At 36.2% G+C, this 12,535-nt stretch overlaps 1 protein-coding gene across 5 annotated transcripts in view; it reads right to left on the bottom strand.

Moving 5' to 3' along the window:
- The window catches only part of mid1 (midline 1), a 197,961-nt gene that overhangs the window by 27,515 nt on the left and 157,911 nt on the right, over window positions 1–12,535 (bottom strand). For all 5 annotated transcript variants that reach the window (NM_001006875.1, XM_012956769.3, XM_012956768.3 and 2 more), the window contains 2 exons: window positions 8,914–9,041; window positions 8,025–8,168 (listed from right to left, as the gene is read on the bottom strand). In NM_001006875.1, coding sequence (NP_001006876.1) covers window positions 8,025–8,168; window positions 8,914–9,041 — 272 coding nt within the window. The remainder of the gene's footprint in view (window positions 1–8,024; window positions 8,169–8,913; window positions 9,042–12,535) is intronic.

Genomic DNA, 12,535 nt, shown 5'->3' with positions numbered 1-12,535 from the left:
TACATTCTTTAAAAATCATACAATGTGATTTCCTGAATTTTTTTTTAATGCTGTCTCTCACAGTGGGAATGCACCTACAATGTGAATTTCAGACCCCTCCGTGATTTCTAAATGGGAGAACTTGCAAAATCGCAGGGTGATCAAATACTTATGTTCCTCCCTGTATATATATACACACACACACATGCAAACAAGTTATATATATATATATATATATATATATATATACACACAATAAAGAAAGAAGTGCCCCTTGAGGGTAAAATGTGCTCTATCCAAGAGGGGTGTGCTGGGGGAGGCATTTAGGCATTCCTCCCAACTTTCCCGATTTTTGCACGACACTCCCAATTTTAACAGCTCAGCCAAAGTCCTGGATTCTTACTGAAAAGTCCCTCATTTCCCTTTGATCTCCTGCACTGAACGCTAAAAAAGATACAATGTTTCTCAACTCAACTACAAAAGTAGCTTTTGGCAGAGAGCCCAGAAAACTCAACAAAATACACCTGCACTTATTTACAATTGTAAATAGCTAAATAGGTCTCTTGGGGTAACAGAGACTTGCAGCTTAAAGGGAAATTTCACCTTCATTAGCAAAACTGTAATAACACATAAAACAAGACCACAAAACCCCCAGAAATGTGTTCAAACTTTTAATAACCTGTCAAATTAGGGGGTGTGGTCACAAAAATCGGCGTGGTCAGAAATATTTTGCTGTGGCATATGATTCAGGCATCCTCCCTCCCTCACCAGTCTGGTAACTTGCAGACTGGCAGGAGACGCTCAAGTATGGCAGCTTGCAACGGCAGGTAGTTACCCCGCACATAAGACAAGCTTATTAGATAATGTGAGGGGGAAACATCAATTCCCTACATGTTACAAGCATGAATTTAGTTTGAGGTATAACAGTTACGCAGAATTGACTAGGGCTTTGTACAGTAGGACAACCTGTTGTGTATCCCCTCAAGCAATACTTTTAGGTTAGGATGTTACATTTTGTACTGTGTGCTACCCTCTGTAACACTATCCTGAATCTAATCACTGAATGCCCAAATCCAGGGAAAGGAATGCCATGTCAAGAATGGTGAAGACCAAAATTATGCAGTAATGGAACATGTAAAAGCAATGAACCACAGATGAATACTGCAGAGAAAAAAGCTTCAACAATGCCTGTCCAGATGCAAAGTCACACCTATGGTTATTGTAGGATTTCTCCTTACTAGAGGTATGAGACCTGTTATCCAGAATGCTCAAGACCTGGGGTTTTCCACATAAGGGATCTTTCCGTAATTTGCATCTCAATGACTTAAATCTGCTAAAAATCATTTAAATATTGAAGAAACCCAATAGGAATGTTTTGCCTCCAATAATAATTTATTATATCTTAGTTGGGAAAACGTACAAGGTACTGTTTTATAATTATGAAAATTAACACCTACTTGGGGCAGGCGGTAATTATAGAAAAGAACAGTTCATGAGCTTTTGGCAACACAATAAGGACTTTGCAGTGTGATTTATTCAAGTCTGTGTTGGCCCTAGAGTGATGCAGCCTCCAGTTTGCAGGGAAATGGTCATTTTCAGAACAGTAGTTTTCCGAAAGTAATGGCGTGTATGGCTAAAATGGTGTGCGTTTTTTTGCAAGCGGCGATAGTTTGTGCGCGCTGCGTTAATTAGTGCGCGTTGTGTCAAATACCACACGAAAATATTCTTTGTGACTTAAATAATGCAAACAGCATTGCGTCTAAATTAACGCAAGTATACTTTTAGTGAATCGTGCGTTAAGACGCGAAAAATAAGACGCAATAAAATTTTTAACGCATGCTATAAATAGCGCTCGTTTTATTGCACTTTAGTGATTCAACCCTAAGGTATTTAAACTAAGGAAAATCAGTAGATTTCATGTTCATGGTCCTAAATTACAGCATGTGAACAGCAACAAACTTATAAGTAAAAAAGGACGTTTCAACTAAGGACACACATAATAATTAAAATTTTCATTTTTGAGCTTTAGTGGTCATTTATTAGCTAAGCCAGTCATATATAATACAGTAGCTTTTATAAAACCAGCAAAAAAGCATAATCTCTACATATAAAATCTAACATTTTATAATTCTGCTGCTGAGAAGCAATATCAATGCTAATTTGGTTAAAAGAGTTGGAGTTAAATCTGTAAATGTAATCATGGAGATCCGATTTTCCTTATAGAGAAATGTTTTGGAAGTTCTATGTTTTGGAAGGTCTATGTGTTTCTATGGCACAATATATTGTTAGTTTTGCACTATTTAATGACAGACCTGTAAAAAAAGGACTTGGAAAAATAAACCATAAAATTATTCATATAAAAGAACGCTGGGCAATGTTTTTATTTCTTTATAGTGGTTCAAACCACAGTGAGGAGATATTTCTAATGTAAAAATATGTTGCAGAAATAAAATGCTATCAATTAATATAAATGGTTCAACTGTCAGAACAAATGTCTCGGTGGCGTTGCCATAAATAACAGTTCATTAGGACTGACTAATGTCAATACATTATAAAACGATTTTCAGCGGCAGTAATGATATTTTACTTGTACATCTAATCAGCACTTTGTAAACGGAACTTTTTGGGTTATTTTCAAAATACAGAAATCAGTAATGATCTAAAACTGCAAATGACCGCAGTTCAAATCTTTGGGGAAATATTAAGAAGCTAAAACTGCTATTATAAAAGTTGGTGGTGGTATCTGGACTTAAAGCTGTAGCATTTTTACCGATTTAATATTTCATGTGCAGAATACTGAAAATTCGTTTGCTGCTGTATCAAAAGCTCAAGCCATGGCTATACAAACAATTCACCTACAGTTATATTATTCTGTATGCATTTTTGAAATATCACAGTCCCCTTTATTTTTGTACTTTTGGAACATACAATATGGTTTAATATTCCTTTTGCAATGCATTGCTTTGCTTCTACTTTGCTTGCAATGTAATGCTGCCCTATATCCATCTAGAATAAAAATGAACAACTACGTATCTATGGCTTAATCTGATGGTGATAAGGCAAATATGAGAACAGATAGTGGCAAAAAGGAAAATACAAGAAGAACTATGAAAAGTTCCATTGAAGGCACACTTTCATAAAAAAAGGTTTGTATTTGTACTTACGGTATGTCTTGGAATAGTTACAGTAAGCTAAGAAAGAGCACACAACAATAAGTACATGCTTCCTTTCTCTTACAAAACAAAAAGTTCTGTCCTTGCCTTATGTCTGAGATTATTTTCCTTGGTAAATCTTGGCAAGCACATGAAGATTGGGAAACCTTACATAGTCTTATACAGTCTTAGTTTAGAACTACAAAAAAGATTCTGTATTTCATACTTTTTTGGGGGGAAAACCACACCAAATGTACATATATAATAATTCCTTCTGTAGTACAGGTATAGCATATATTATCCAGTATGCTTGGGACCTGTGGTTGTCTGGATAAGGTGTTTTGACCTTATTTGGATCACCATACCTTAAGTCTGCTAAAAATCATTTAACATTGAATAAGTGCAATGGTATTGTTGTGGTTTTGCCACCAATATGGGTTCATGTGGCTTAGTTAGGAACGATTTATTATTACAGAGAAAAAACAAAAACATTTAAAAAAAATGTTTAAAATGGTCTCTAAGGAGTTGGCACCAGCTTACCTTGTGCCTCACTCATAGAAAGAACGTGAGCCTGCTGAAGATTATCCAATCATTCGGCCTTGGGCCAGTTTATCAGATCTCAGTAAGGTGTGTATCTGAAGCAATACTGGACTTGTCAAAATTGCCCTTGAGATATCATATTAATCCTATACACAGGCCAATAAGATGCTAACTTGGTCTGCAGTTGCCAAATCTACAGTAGTCATGGTATGTGCAGGACTGTTTCATAATTTGGGTAAATTTATTGGGGTTCACAGGAAAATATATGATGTAAAAGCAGAATTAGACAAAGTGTACAAAATAGTTTTATTAAAGATTCTTGTAAATAATATAGCTTTTTTATGTATTACCTTATATAAACTTGAGCTGTATTACTTTAGAATTCTTCTCCAACCTGCACATACTGTGAGCAAATACTGTGTACTTTCTAAAATATATCTTTTATATTTTACTGGCAGTGCCATTTGAAATAACTCACATATGGGGAAATGAAGAGAAAAATGTTTACATAATTTAAGAAGGAATAGACTATTTTTTCAATTTTAGTATTAAAAACACATGCTGTTTTTACAAACAAAATCAATTTAATCACTGTAATTATCAGAGACTTTGGAACAAAGTTATTTTTAAAGGACCATTTATATGCTTATATTAATGGTTTAAGACAATGATGAAGTGTTTGAGTTCAAATGTGTTTTACAAAAATGATATCTGAAGGTCTCAGTTGATCAAAAGTGATTATTTTGATAACTGGGAAATGAAATGATTAAAAGGAAAAAACAAAAGATAATGTTCTTCCCCCATTCCAGCTGGCTTTCTTCAGTCATTGGCAAGAACCAAGATTTAGCCTTTCTTGATACACCCAAGCAAGAGAAAAACAGCTGTAAGTATGCTTTTCTCAGTGGAATTCTGAAATAATGCTATAGAAGAAAACAAAATGAACTTCTTGGGAAGACTATTCACTTTCTTAATTAGGAGAACCATGCTACTATACTAATTACTCCTAAGGAAGTTACTGCAACAAGCACCCCTTGCTACCCTGAAAATCCCAGCATTGCCAAGTACACAAAAAGATTCAGTACACTCACAGTTTAAAACTGGGATCCCCAACCTTTTTTACACGTGAGCCACACTCAGATGCAAAAAGTTGGGGAGCCACACAAGAATGAAAATTGATGATTTGGGATGCAAAATAAAGAGATGTGACTGGCTATGTAGTAGCCACGTGTGGACTGCTAGCCTGCAGGAGGCTAAACAGGGGTAGCCCTTTGAATAAAAATAAAACGGTTAGAGGATGTAGGAAACTATAGTTCTGCAACAGCTTAGGCACACCAGCTTCATTAATATGGGTGAAGATATTTAGCTACTTACTATCTAAACTAAATTGAACATTCTTTAAAATGCCTATCCATACAAAAGACTGAACAGCACTATTTTGGTCAGTCTGATCAAACTGAGCTCCTCTCATTTCTCCCATTTGCCAGTGGTCTATTTACATGCAAAGAATGGGCATTAGGAGATAAAATGTTTAGTTTGAACAGACAGAAAGTAATCCAATAACACTGCAACATCATCTGTCAAAACTGATTCTCTAATGTGCTCTATATGCTCAGATAACTGATAACTGGGTAGAATAGTCTAGGCAGTATACTGAAAACCAGCCAAATTGTTCCTTCCAAGTCTTGTATGGCCACATTAAGACAGTTTGTAGAGGTTTGGAAAGAGATTAGAGTTGGATATTCACAAATTTAACAGTAGCTCTATTGCCAAGGCAGAATATTAATGTTAGATAAACCTCTGTAGAAACAAGAAGACATACTTTAACAGGAATATAATACATATGTCTCTTAATATTGTACAGAGCTGCGTGAAATCAAGTCATTAAATGAAAAGTGTAACTTACACCCTTTCATGAAACTTTATTCAAACTTCATTACATAACAATCTAAAGAGCTTGCACCTCGCTAAATAATCAAGAGCAATGAGCAATGGCCATGTAGATTTATTTTCTACTCTCTTACTAAACCACAGTGGAAGTTTAAAAGCAAGTATCAAGGACTTTGAATATAACAGCAAAGGGATGCACAAAACCTCTACAGCCCTATTGTTTACAAAATTCTTTGAAATAAAATTCTCATAAACAAACTAAAAGAATTCTTTTGTTGAACAACAGAATAAACTCAGGAAAGCAAGTGCATTTGTTATTGTTAAGTCATGGAACAAAAGCATAAAGTAGGAAGTAGCTTACAACTCAATAAAGGCATCACAGTTTCCTGACAGAGTATTAGCCTTTGTACATGTTTCTCTATTTTTACATAAACGTTCAACATTCAAATTATTTTTATTTAAAGAAATCTACTTTAATGTGCCACTATACCTTCATTTTGGATTTTCCTGAAGGTTTGTCTATTGGAAAAACTTTTTTTCCACTGAGTTATATTCCCATTATACAAATGCATGGTCAAGCAGTCCAGGGGCATATGGCATGACATCACTGGCTGTGTTGCCACTCAGCTGGGGCCATAAATTATACTCTATGTAGCATGGATAAGATACTAGAATTTTCATAGCTTGTTAAGGGCGAGGACACATGAAGCATAGATCCACCGTCAGGCTGACAGAAGCGGGTCTGCTTTCCTACGCTGCCAGAGTGCACTGATAACTACAGAATCCACTTCAGTGCAGCCACACACGACAGAGTGGGGCGTAGGTCCGCCTGAAAAACTCGAATGGAGGCATTTTTGGGTGGACCTATACTCCGCCATGTGTGGCTGCACTATAGTGGATTCTGTAGTTTTCAGTGCAGGCACATGGGCAGTGAAGGAAAGTGGATCTGCTTCTCTCAGCCTGACGTAAAAAGACAAGAGCTGAGAGAAATGGATCTACGCTTCACGTGACCTCACCCTAGAAATGATACTATACATCTAATCCAGCAGAGTTATTCTTCTTTCTATATAGGCACCCAAGGGCCCATGCATAAAGCGGCAGATTTGGGGGGGGTGACCCTGGGGTGTCTGTATCATAGATACATTTTTTAAAAGAAAAATAAAAACTATCCCCAGCTGCTGTCGAAGACTTGCTTTGCAAATCTAATAGAAGTAGAGCTGGGGGGTGAGGGATATCATGTGTGATATAGTGGAAGTCATGTCATGTGTAACAGGATGTGATATCACTTGCAGCCTTGCCTAGGCACCATACCTAAATACATTGATGGGGTGAGCAAAGTTTTGCAGAAATCTATGTGGGTAACCACACCCTTTAACAAAGTGTATTTCTATGTGCAGCTCTCTATAAACTATGCATAGAGAAATGACATTAGTAGCATATTTTTTAGGGTGTGGGAAGACACCATGTTAATCAGGAACATCTGCCAGCAGACTGGGCTACAGACTGTAATACTGCCTAGAAAGGGAGAATTAGGAATCCATGCAAACTGTAAATGTGGAACATGGCCAAATTAAGTTGACTAATAAATTAATGGGGTATCAAATGTAAGAATATATTTTGAATTTTGTTAAATTCTGTGCTCAGACCATACAAGATCTTCTCATCCTTTCTAATCTTCATTTAGGTTAACAGGAACAGCAGTAGTTAAAGTTTGGAGCAGAGGGTGACAGCTTTTGACTGTGTGATCTGAAGTAAAGCAATTAACACATGCCAGCAAGTAAATCTGATTAACACATACTTTGTGCATGAAGGGGACTCCTCACAGGGTATCATTCAGTTGTCATTAAGGAATTAGCTTTTGGCATGCTATTCAAAGACTTTTTCAACATTCACGTTGAAAGGCCCAGTGCACTGTACATCACCAACATGCTTATTAGTTCCTTATATATGCAGACAGAAGCACAACTCCATGTGACATGTAGCAAGTGATTAGGACTTAGCAGAGAGATTAGTTTTAATAGAGGGCAGTAAGCTAAAACTATATAGCCATATGGTTTAACTAAAGATATTTTTTATTAATCTATCTATTGAAGATAGTTATGTAGCAATGAAAATGTCTTAAAGGGGAATATATATATTCCCCCTTTTTTTTCATTATATTACTTGCAGCGATCCAAATACTAGCGAAGGCTAATAGCATTTTTGGGAGGTTTGTCACCCACAGTTGTGCATTTTTACTGCGGGTAACAAATTTCCCTGTGTTATTGCCTTTAGTGTCACAGATTATATGATTAGCATACTTACAGCACACACACATAATACACAAATGTACACACACATATACTAGTGGAGCTGGGGTTTTGAGTACATTTCCATATACATTTAACATCAAGGTTGCTGACATCTGACAAAAAAATGCTCAAATACACTCGCTGATCAGCATTTTTAGATCCGTTTAGTACTTACTAACAACGTTAGCTTGTCCAGTGAAGATGGTATACTGCAGCTCATAGGAAACCACGCTAAACTCATCCTCAGATGTCCAATGCACAGTAATGGTGTCGTAGGATGCAGTGCAGAGTTCCTCTCTGATTACAGGGGGATTGGGAGCTGTGGAGGCAGACAGTATTTGAATACTGCACAAAACTGTTTCTGTTTTTTTACAATATTTCTTTTATTGAAGCTTTGAATGATGGTACATGTAAACATCAGATAAAACTGTTACTTATTAGTATCAAACACAAGGTGTACAACACAGTCTCAGAGTGCAGGCCAGCTCTGACACGGCCCCATTGCAGCCTATTGGGGTCTTCTGCTCCCTAAATTGCTCTCCTGATAAGTTAGAACACAGGTAGGAGCAGAAGGGGGGCACAACTACATGCCTCCCCCTCCCATGAATACAACCCTGCCAAATGCAGGCAGTGCTGTATTCGCAGGGTTTAGCTTTGGGCTCCAAAATGTTTACAAGATTCCAAATTGGTTTTTGAAACCAATCAAACTGCATTTTTTATGTTAAAGTTAAAGTAAAAGCTGCACTGCTTTATATGTTTGTGTGCTAATAACACGGTTGCTTTCCTGGTACTCATTTTTGGATAGACATCACTGTTTCCATAATGATTTTGCCATACCTCTTAGCTATATAAAAATAAGCATTAACCTTGGATAACAGAGAGGGATTAGTCACTCTGACTCACTGGTGCTCAAACAAAATATCCAATGCTGCTTGAGATTTCTGAAATCATACAGGCCCAACATCTTCTCAGCAATGCAACACTACTCCTATCTACTCATGCCTGTATAGCTTCATTTTCCTTTTAATGATTAAATCATGCTTAAGAGTTTAACACAGGCTTACCTGTCAGATAATCAAGACATTCTAACAGCTTCTTCTCTCTTGAAAAATCCAATGCAAATGTGTCAAATGTGTCATTCAGGTTGATTTCTGGAATAAGCACTTGAGAAGATGCTGTTGCCATTGAGACTCTAAAGGGAAACAAACATATCCAGGTAATTCTGCACTTACTGTAGCTTCATTGCAGATCATACTAACAACATGTATGTAAGAGTAAGACAACAACAGATGCATCAATGGCTACTATAACAGAGCACATCGCTTGCATTGTAAACTGCTACTGTTGTTTCCTGTTCTGAAAGGTTTGCTTGATGAGCTGTTAACTAATCTGATTTATTGTTTACCAAATACCTCTGAGCTTAACATGTTTGCAAAACATAATACCATTTTCTTTTTTTTTCTTATCTACACAATTAAATTGATAGTTAAGTAATTAGAAACAATGTTATATTTCTAATATTCTTCACTTTCAGAAAGCATTATTTGCCTCCATTCTGTTTAAATGTCAGCAGCAAAAGTTGTATGCCTCCGAGAAACAGCAGTATCTTCTATTGACAGAAAAGGCTTGAAAGCACATGAAAAATGATATATTTAAATATTTGCCACAAATCACACTTGTGAACAGGGAGAGTTAAATTGGATCATGGTGCTCTAACCAAAGAACTGTTTAAACCATCTGTGTTTGGTACAGCATATTGCTACAGACAGTGAGAGGAAACTGTTTTTCCTTTTTGGATGCCATCAAAGAAACTATAATTACAGTGTCCTTGAATGTTTTTCCTCATATGCTGTCCCAGCTTGGTAATGAAGTATACAAAACTTTAAATGGTTTGAGCATCCTAAAAACACAGAAATGGAAATATATATATATATATATATATATATATATATATATATATATATATATAAAGCATTTAGTAATGTTATATATAGAATATTAAAAAAAAACAAAAAAAAAAAAACAGGTTATCAAAATGTGAGTTTATAGCTTAATACATAAAATCTCTCCCATGTTCTATTCATTGGGATTTTTTTTTTTTTCACAATTTTATAAATACGATTTTAAAAAGATACATTTTTTATGTTTTAAGCTCTAAACTCATATTTTGATAAATCTGCCCCTTAGCCTCTATCCTATCCCCTATAAAAATGGCTATACACTGGGTGACCTTCATGGTATCCAACTGATCTGTCCTCGGGTCCAACAGATAATATGAAGTCCACCATACATGGGGATGACCAAATACTACTGTTGTATGCATCTGGGTCAACAATACATTCAACATTCAATAAATAAAATATACTTATATAGCTTTTTCTGCCAGCCGAGTTTGTTTATCTTAATATCACCATTTCTTTATATCCATACTAGGGTCTTTCCCTGTGCATGGGCAAATTCCTAGCCATGTTTTTTACAGCCAGCAGGAATAACAAGTGCATTGTATCTGTGTGCATTCAGTGGAAAGTAGATGACTGTGTTTTTTCTCTTGCTGAGCGTATATTAAATCACTAACATTTTATTGCCTCAGCATGTTTTCAATAATCTCAAGAATTGTATTTCATAGCCAACATCTACTGTCATACTGGCTAATGCCGTACTGGCAATTTTAAACACTGTTGTCATACTGTAGAAAATAGCAGGGGTCAAAACACCTGCTCCTCATGTCACCAGTTCCCATATAAATTATGGGAACTGTTGTGCCATAAAATAGTGGTCACAAGTAGACCTCCGTCAAAAACCTCTCACTTTTTCCACTTGATGATGTCACCACTTAAAACATCCCAGTATGAGATTATCCTATAATCAGAAAAGTGCCAAAGAGACAAGCCTTTTCAGAATATTAAGAAGTGCCTTCTCTGGACAACCAAAGAACTAACAATGAGGTGGAATGAGAAAAATGTACCACCCCACCCTCAGCTTTGCAAATCCTTGTCTATGAGTCTTGGAGGAAATAGATGACATTCCATTAGCCTGAGTACTTTTACTCGCTCCCTTTGACATTTCTACATGGTGCCCCTTGCAAAAGACTTCCCTTCGTGGAACCTTTTATGAAAATTATTGCAAGAGTATCCTGTCATGTTTTTCCCCTTATAAATTAAACAAACCTAAAATAGATGCTTTGGCAATCGTTCCCATTTATCTGCAAGCTGATCTGGGCTAACCTTTAACCATGACTTTAAATAAGGAGCATGTCTTTAATAAATTAACTAGCAATCCTGTTAATTGCTGTTGAACGTACATTTTCCATTGTTTAAAAAAGGATTATTTTTTCCCCCTTCTGATATCTTTCTCATGGTGTAAGAGTGCTCCAGCTGCCAAGGACAGAGACACATATGCCAACTTTCTAAGTTCTGGGAATGTTTCTGAAAAATTATACACAAACTTTTTACATCTTATTTAACAAAGTGGGGGGGGGGGGAAGCGCAGAAACAACTGCTACCTAAGACAACATTAGCTTCTGCTTTGTGTTTTTAATGTAAGGTGGAAGGTTATTCACAAATACTAAAAACTCTGCCTGTATTACCACTAATATAGTAGTTTTCTAGACTGTGTGATAATCATGTGAATAACATCCAATTTTGTCACTAAGACTTGAAAGCTGGTTGATCATGTCCTTAAGGTATTTTTTTTGGTGGTTAAAGTTTGAGAGGTGGTTGTACATGAGTTTTAGCCCTATAACGGGGACTAAACATACTGCCAACATTCTGAGCTATATATATTAATTCACAAAACATATTTTAAATGATCATACTCCATTGAAGAGACTGAACCATATTAAATTGCTTGCAATGTAGCCAGTTGTATTAAAGGAGAAGGAAAGGTAAAAACAAAGTAATCTTTATCAGAAAGGCTTATGTAAATACAGCTATAAGCACTCACAGAAAAGCTGTGCAGCTCTCTCCTGCTCCCTCTCCCACAAGAATGCATAAGAACTCCCTCCCTCTCCCATCAGAATGTGTGATATGAGCTACCAAGGGCTAGAGCTGCAGGAAGCTGCTGAGACCACACTATAATGGCAGCTGCTATTTTAAACGAACAGAAGAAGTTTCTAGGGTTGTTTACTCGGGTATGGTAAAGCTTTCTGCAGAATAAATATAGTGTTCTAGCTTGCACTAATGTGGCTTCTCCTTTAAGGGCTATCTCTGTCTTTCTTATAAAAAAAATATTTGTCCGGTACATTTACATTATTTTATCATTAAGAGATACTGACACCAGAAAGCAATATTTGCCTGATGCATTTACATTACCTGTCTGATCCCCTGTGTTCCTCTATGAGGGGGCGGCCATATTTGTCTGTTAGCATTAGAAGCTATAACTGACAGGCTATGAAGGGACAGTCAGGTTGGCAAAACAGTCAGGTTTAGGAACTTCAAGTAACAATTACTTACAAAACCAAACCTGTCAACGAAAAACCGTCAACACAACCTATGAAAAGTAGTTTTTTTTGTGTCAGTATCTTAATATAATAAGTGCTACTGGAAAACATCAGAATGGGGGAAATTTATTTTTTAAACATATATTTTAGAAAAATGGTAAAAATAAAAAGAGAATATAATTGTAAAAAAATCATTATTTGTGGCGTACTATTTGAAAAGATGATCTACCCCTTTAAGTATATAAATA

Source organism: Xenopus tropicalis, chromosome 2, assembly GCF_000004195.4.
Source record: "Xenopus tropicalis strain Nigerian chromosome 2, UCB_Xtro_10.0, whole genome shotgun sequence".
NCBI lineage: Eukaryota > Metazoa > Chordata > Amphibia > Anura > Pipidae > Xenopus > Xenopus tropicalis.
The sequence above is the reverse complement of the archived record's forward strand: the minus strand, read 5'-3'. Positions and strand labels throughout refer to the sequence as shown.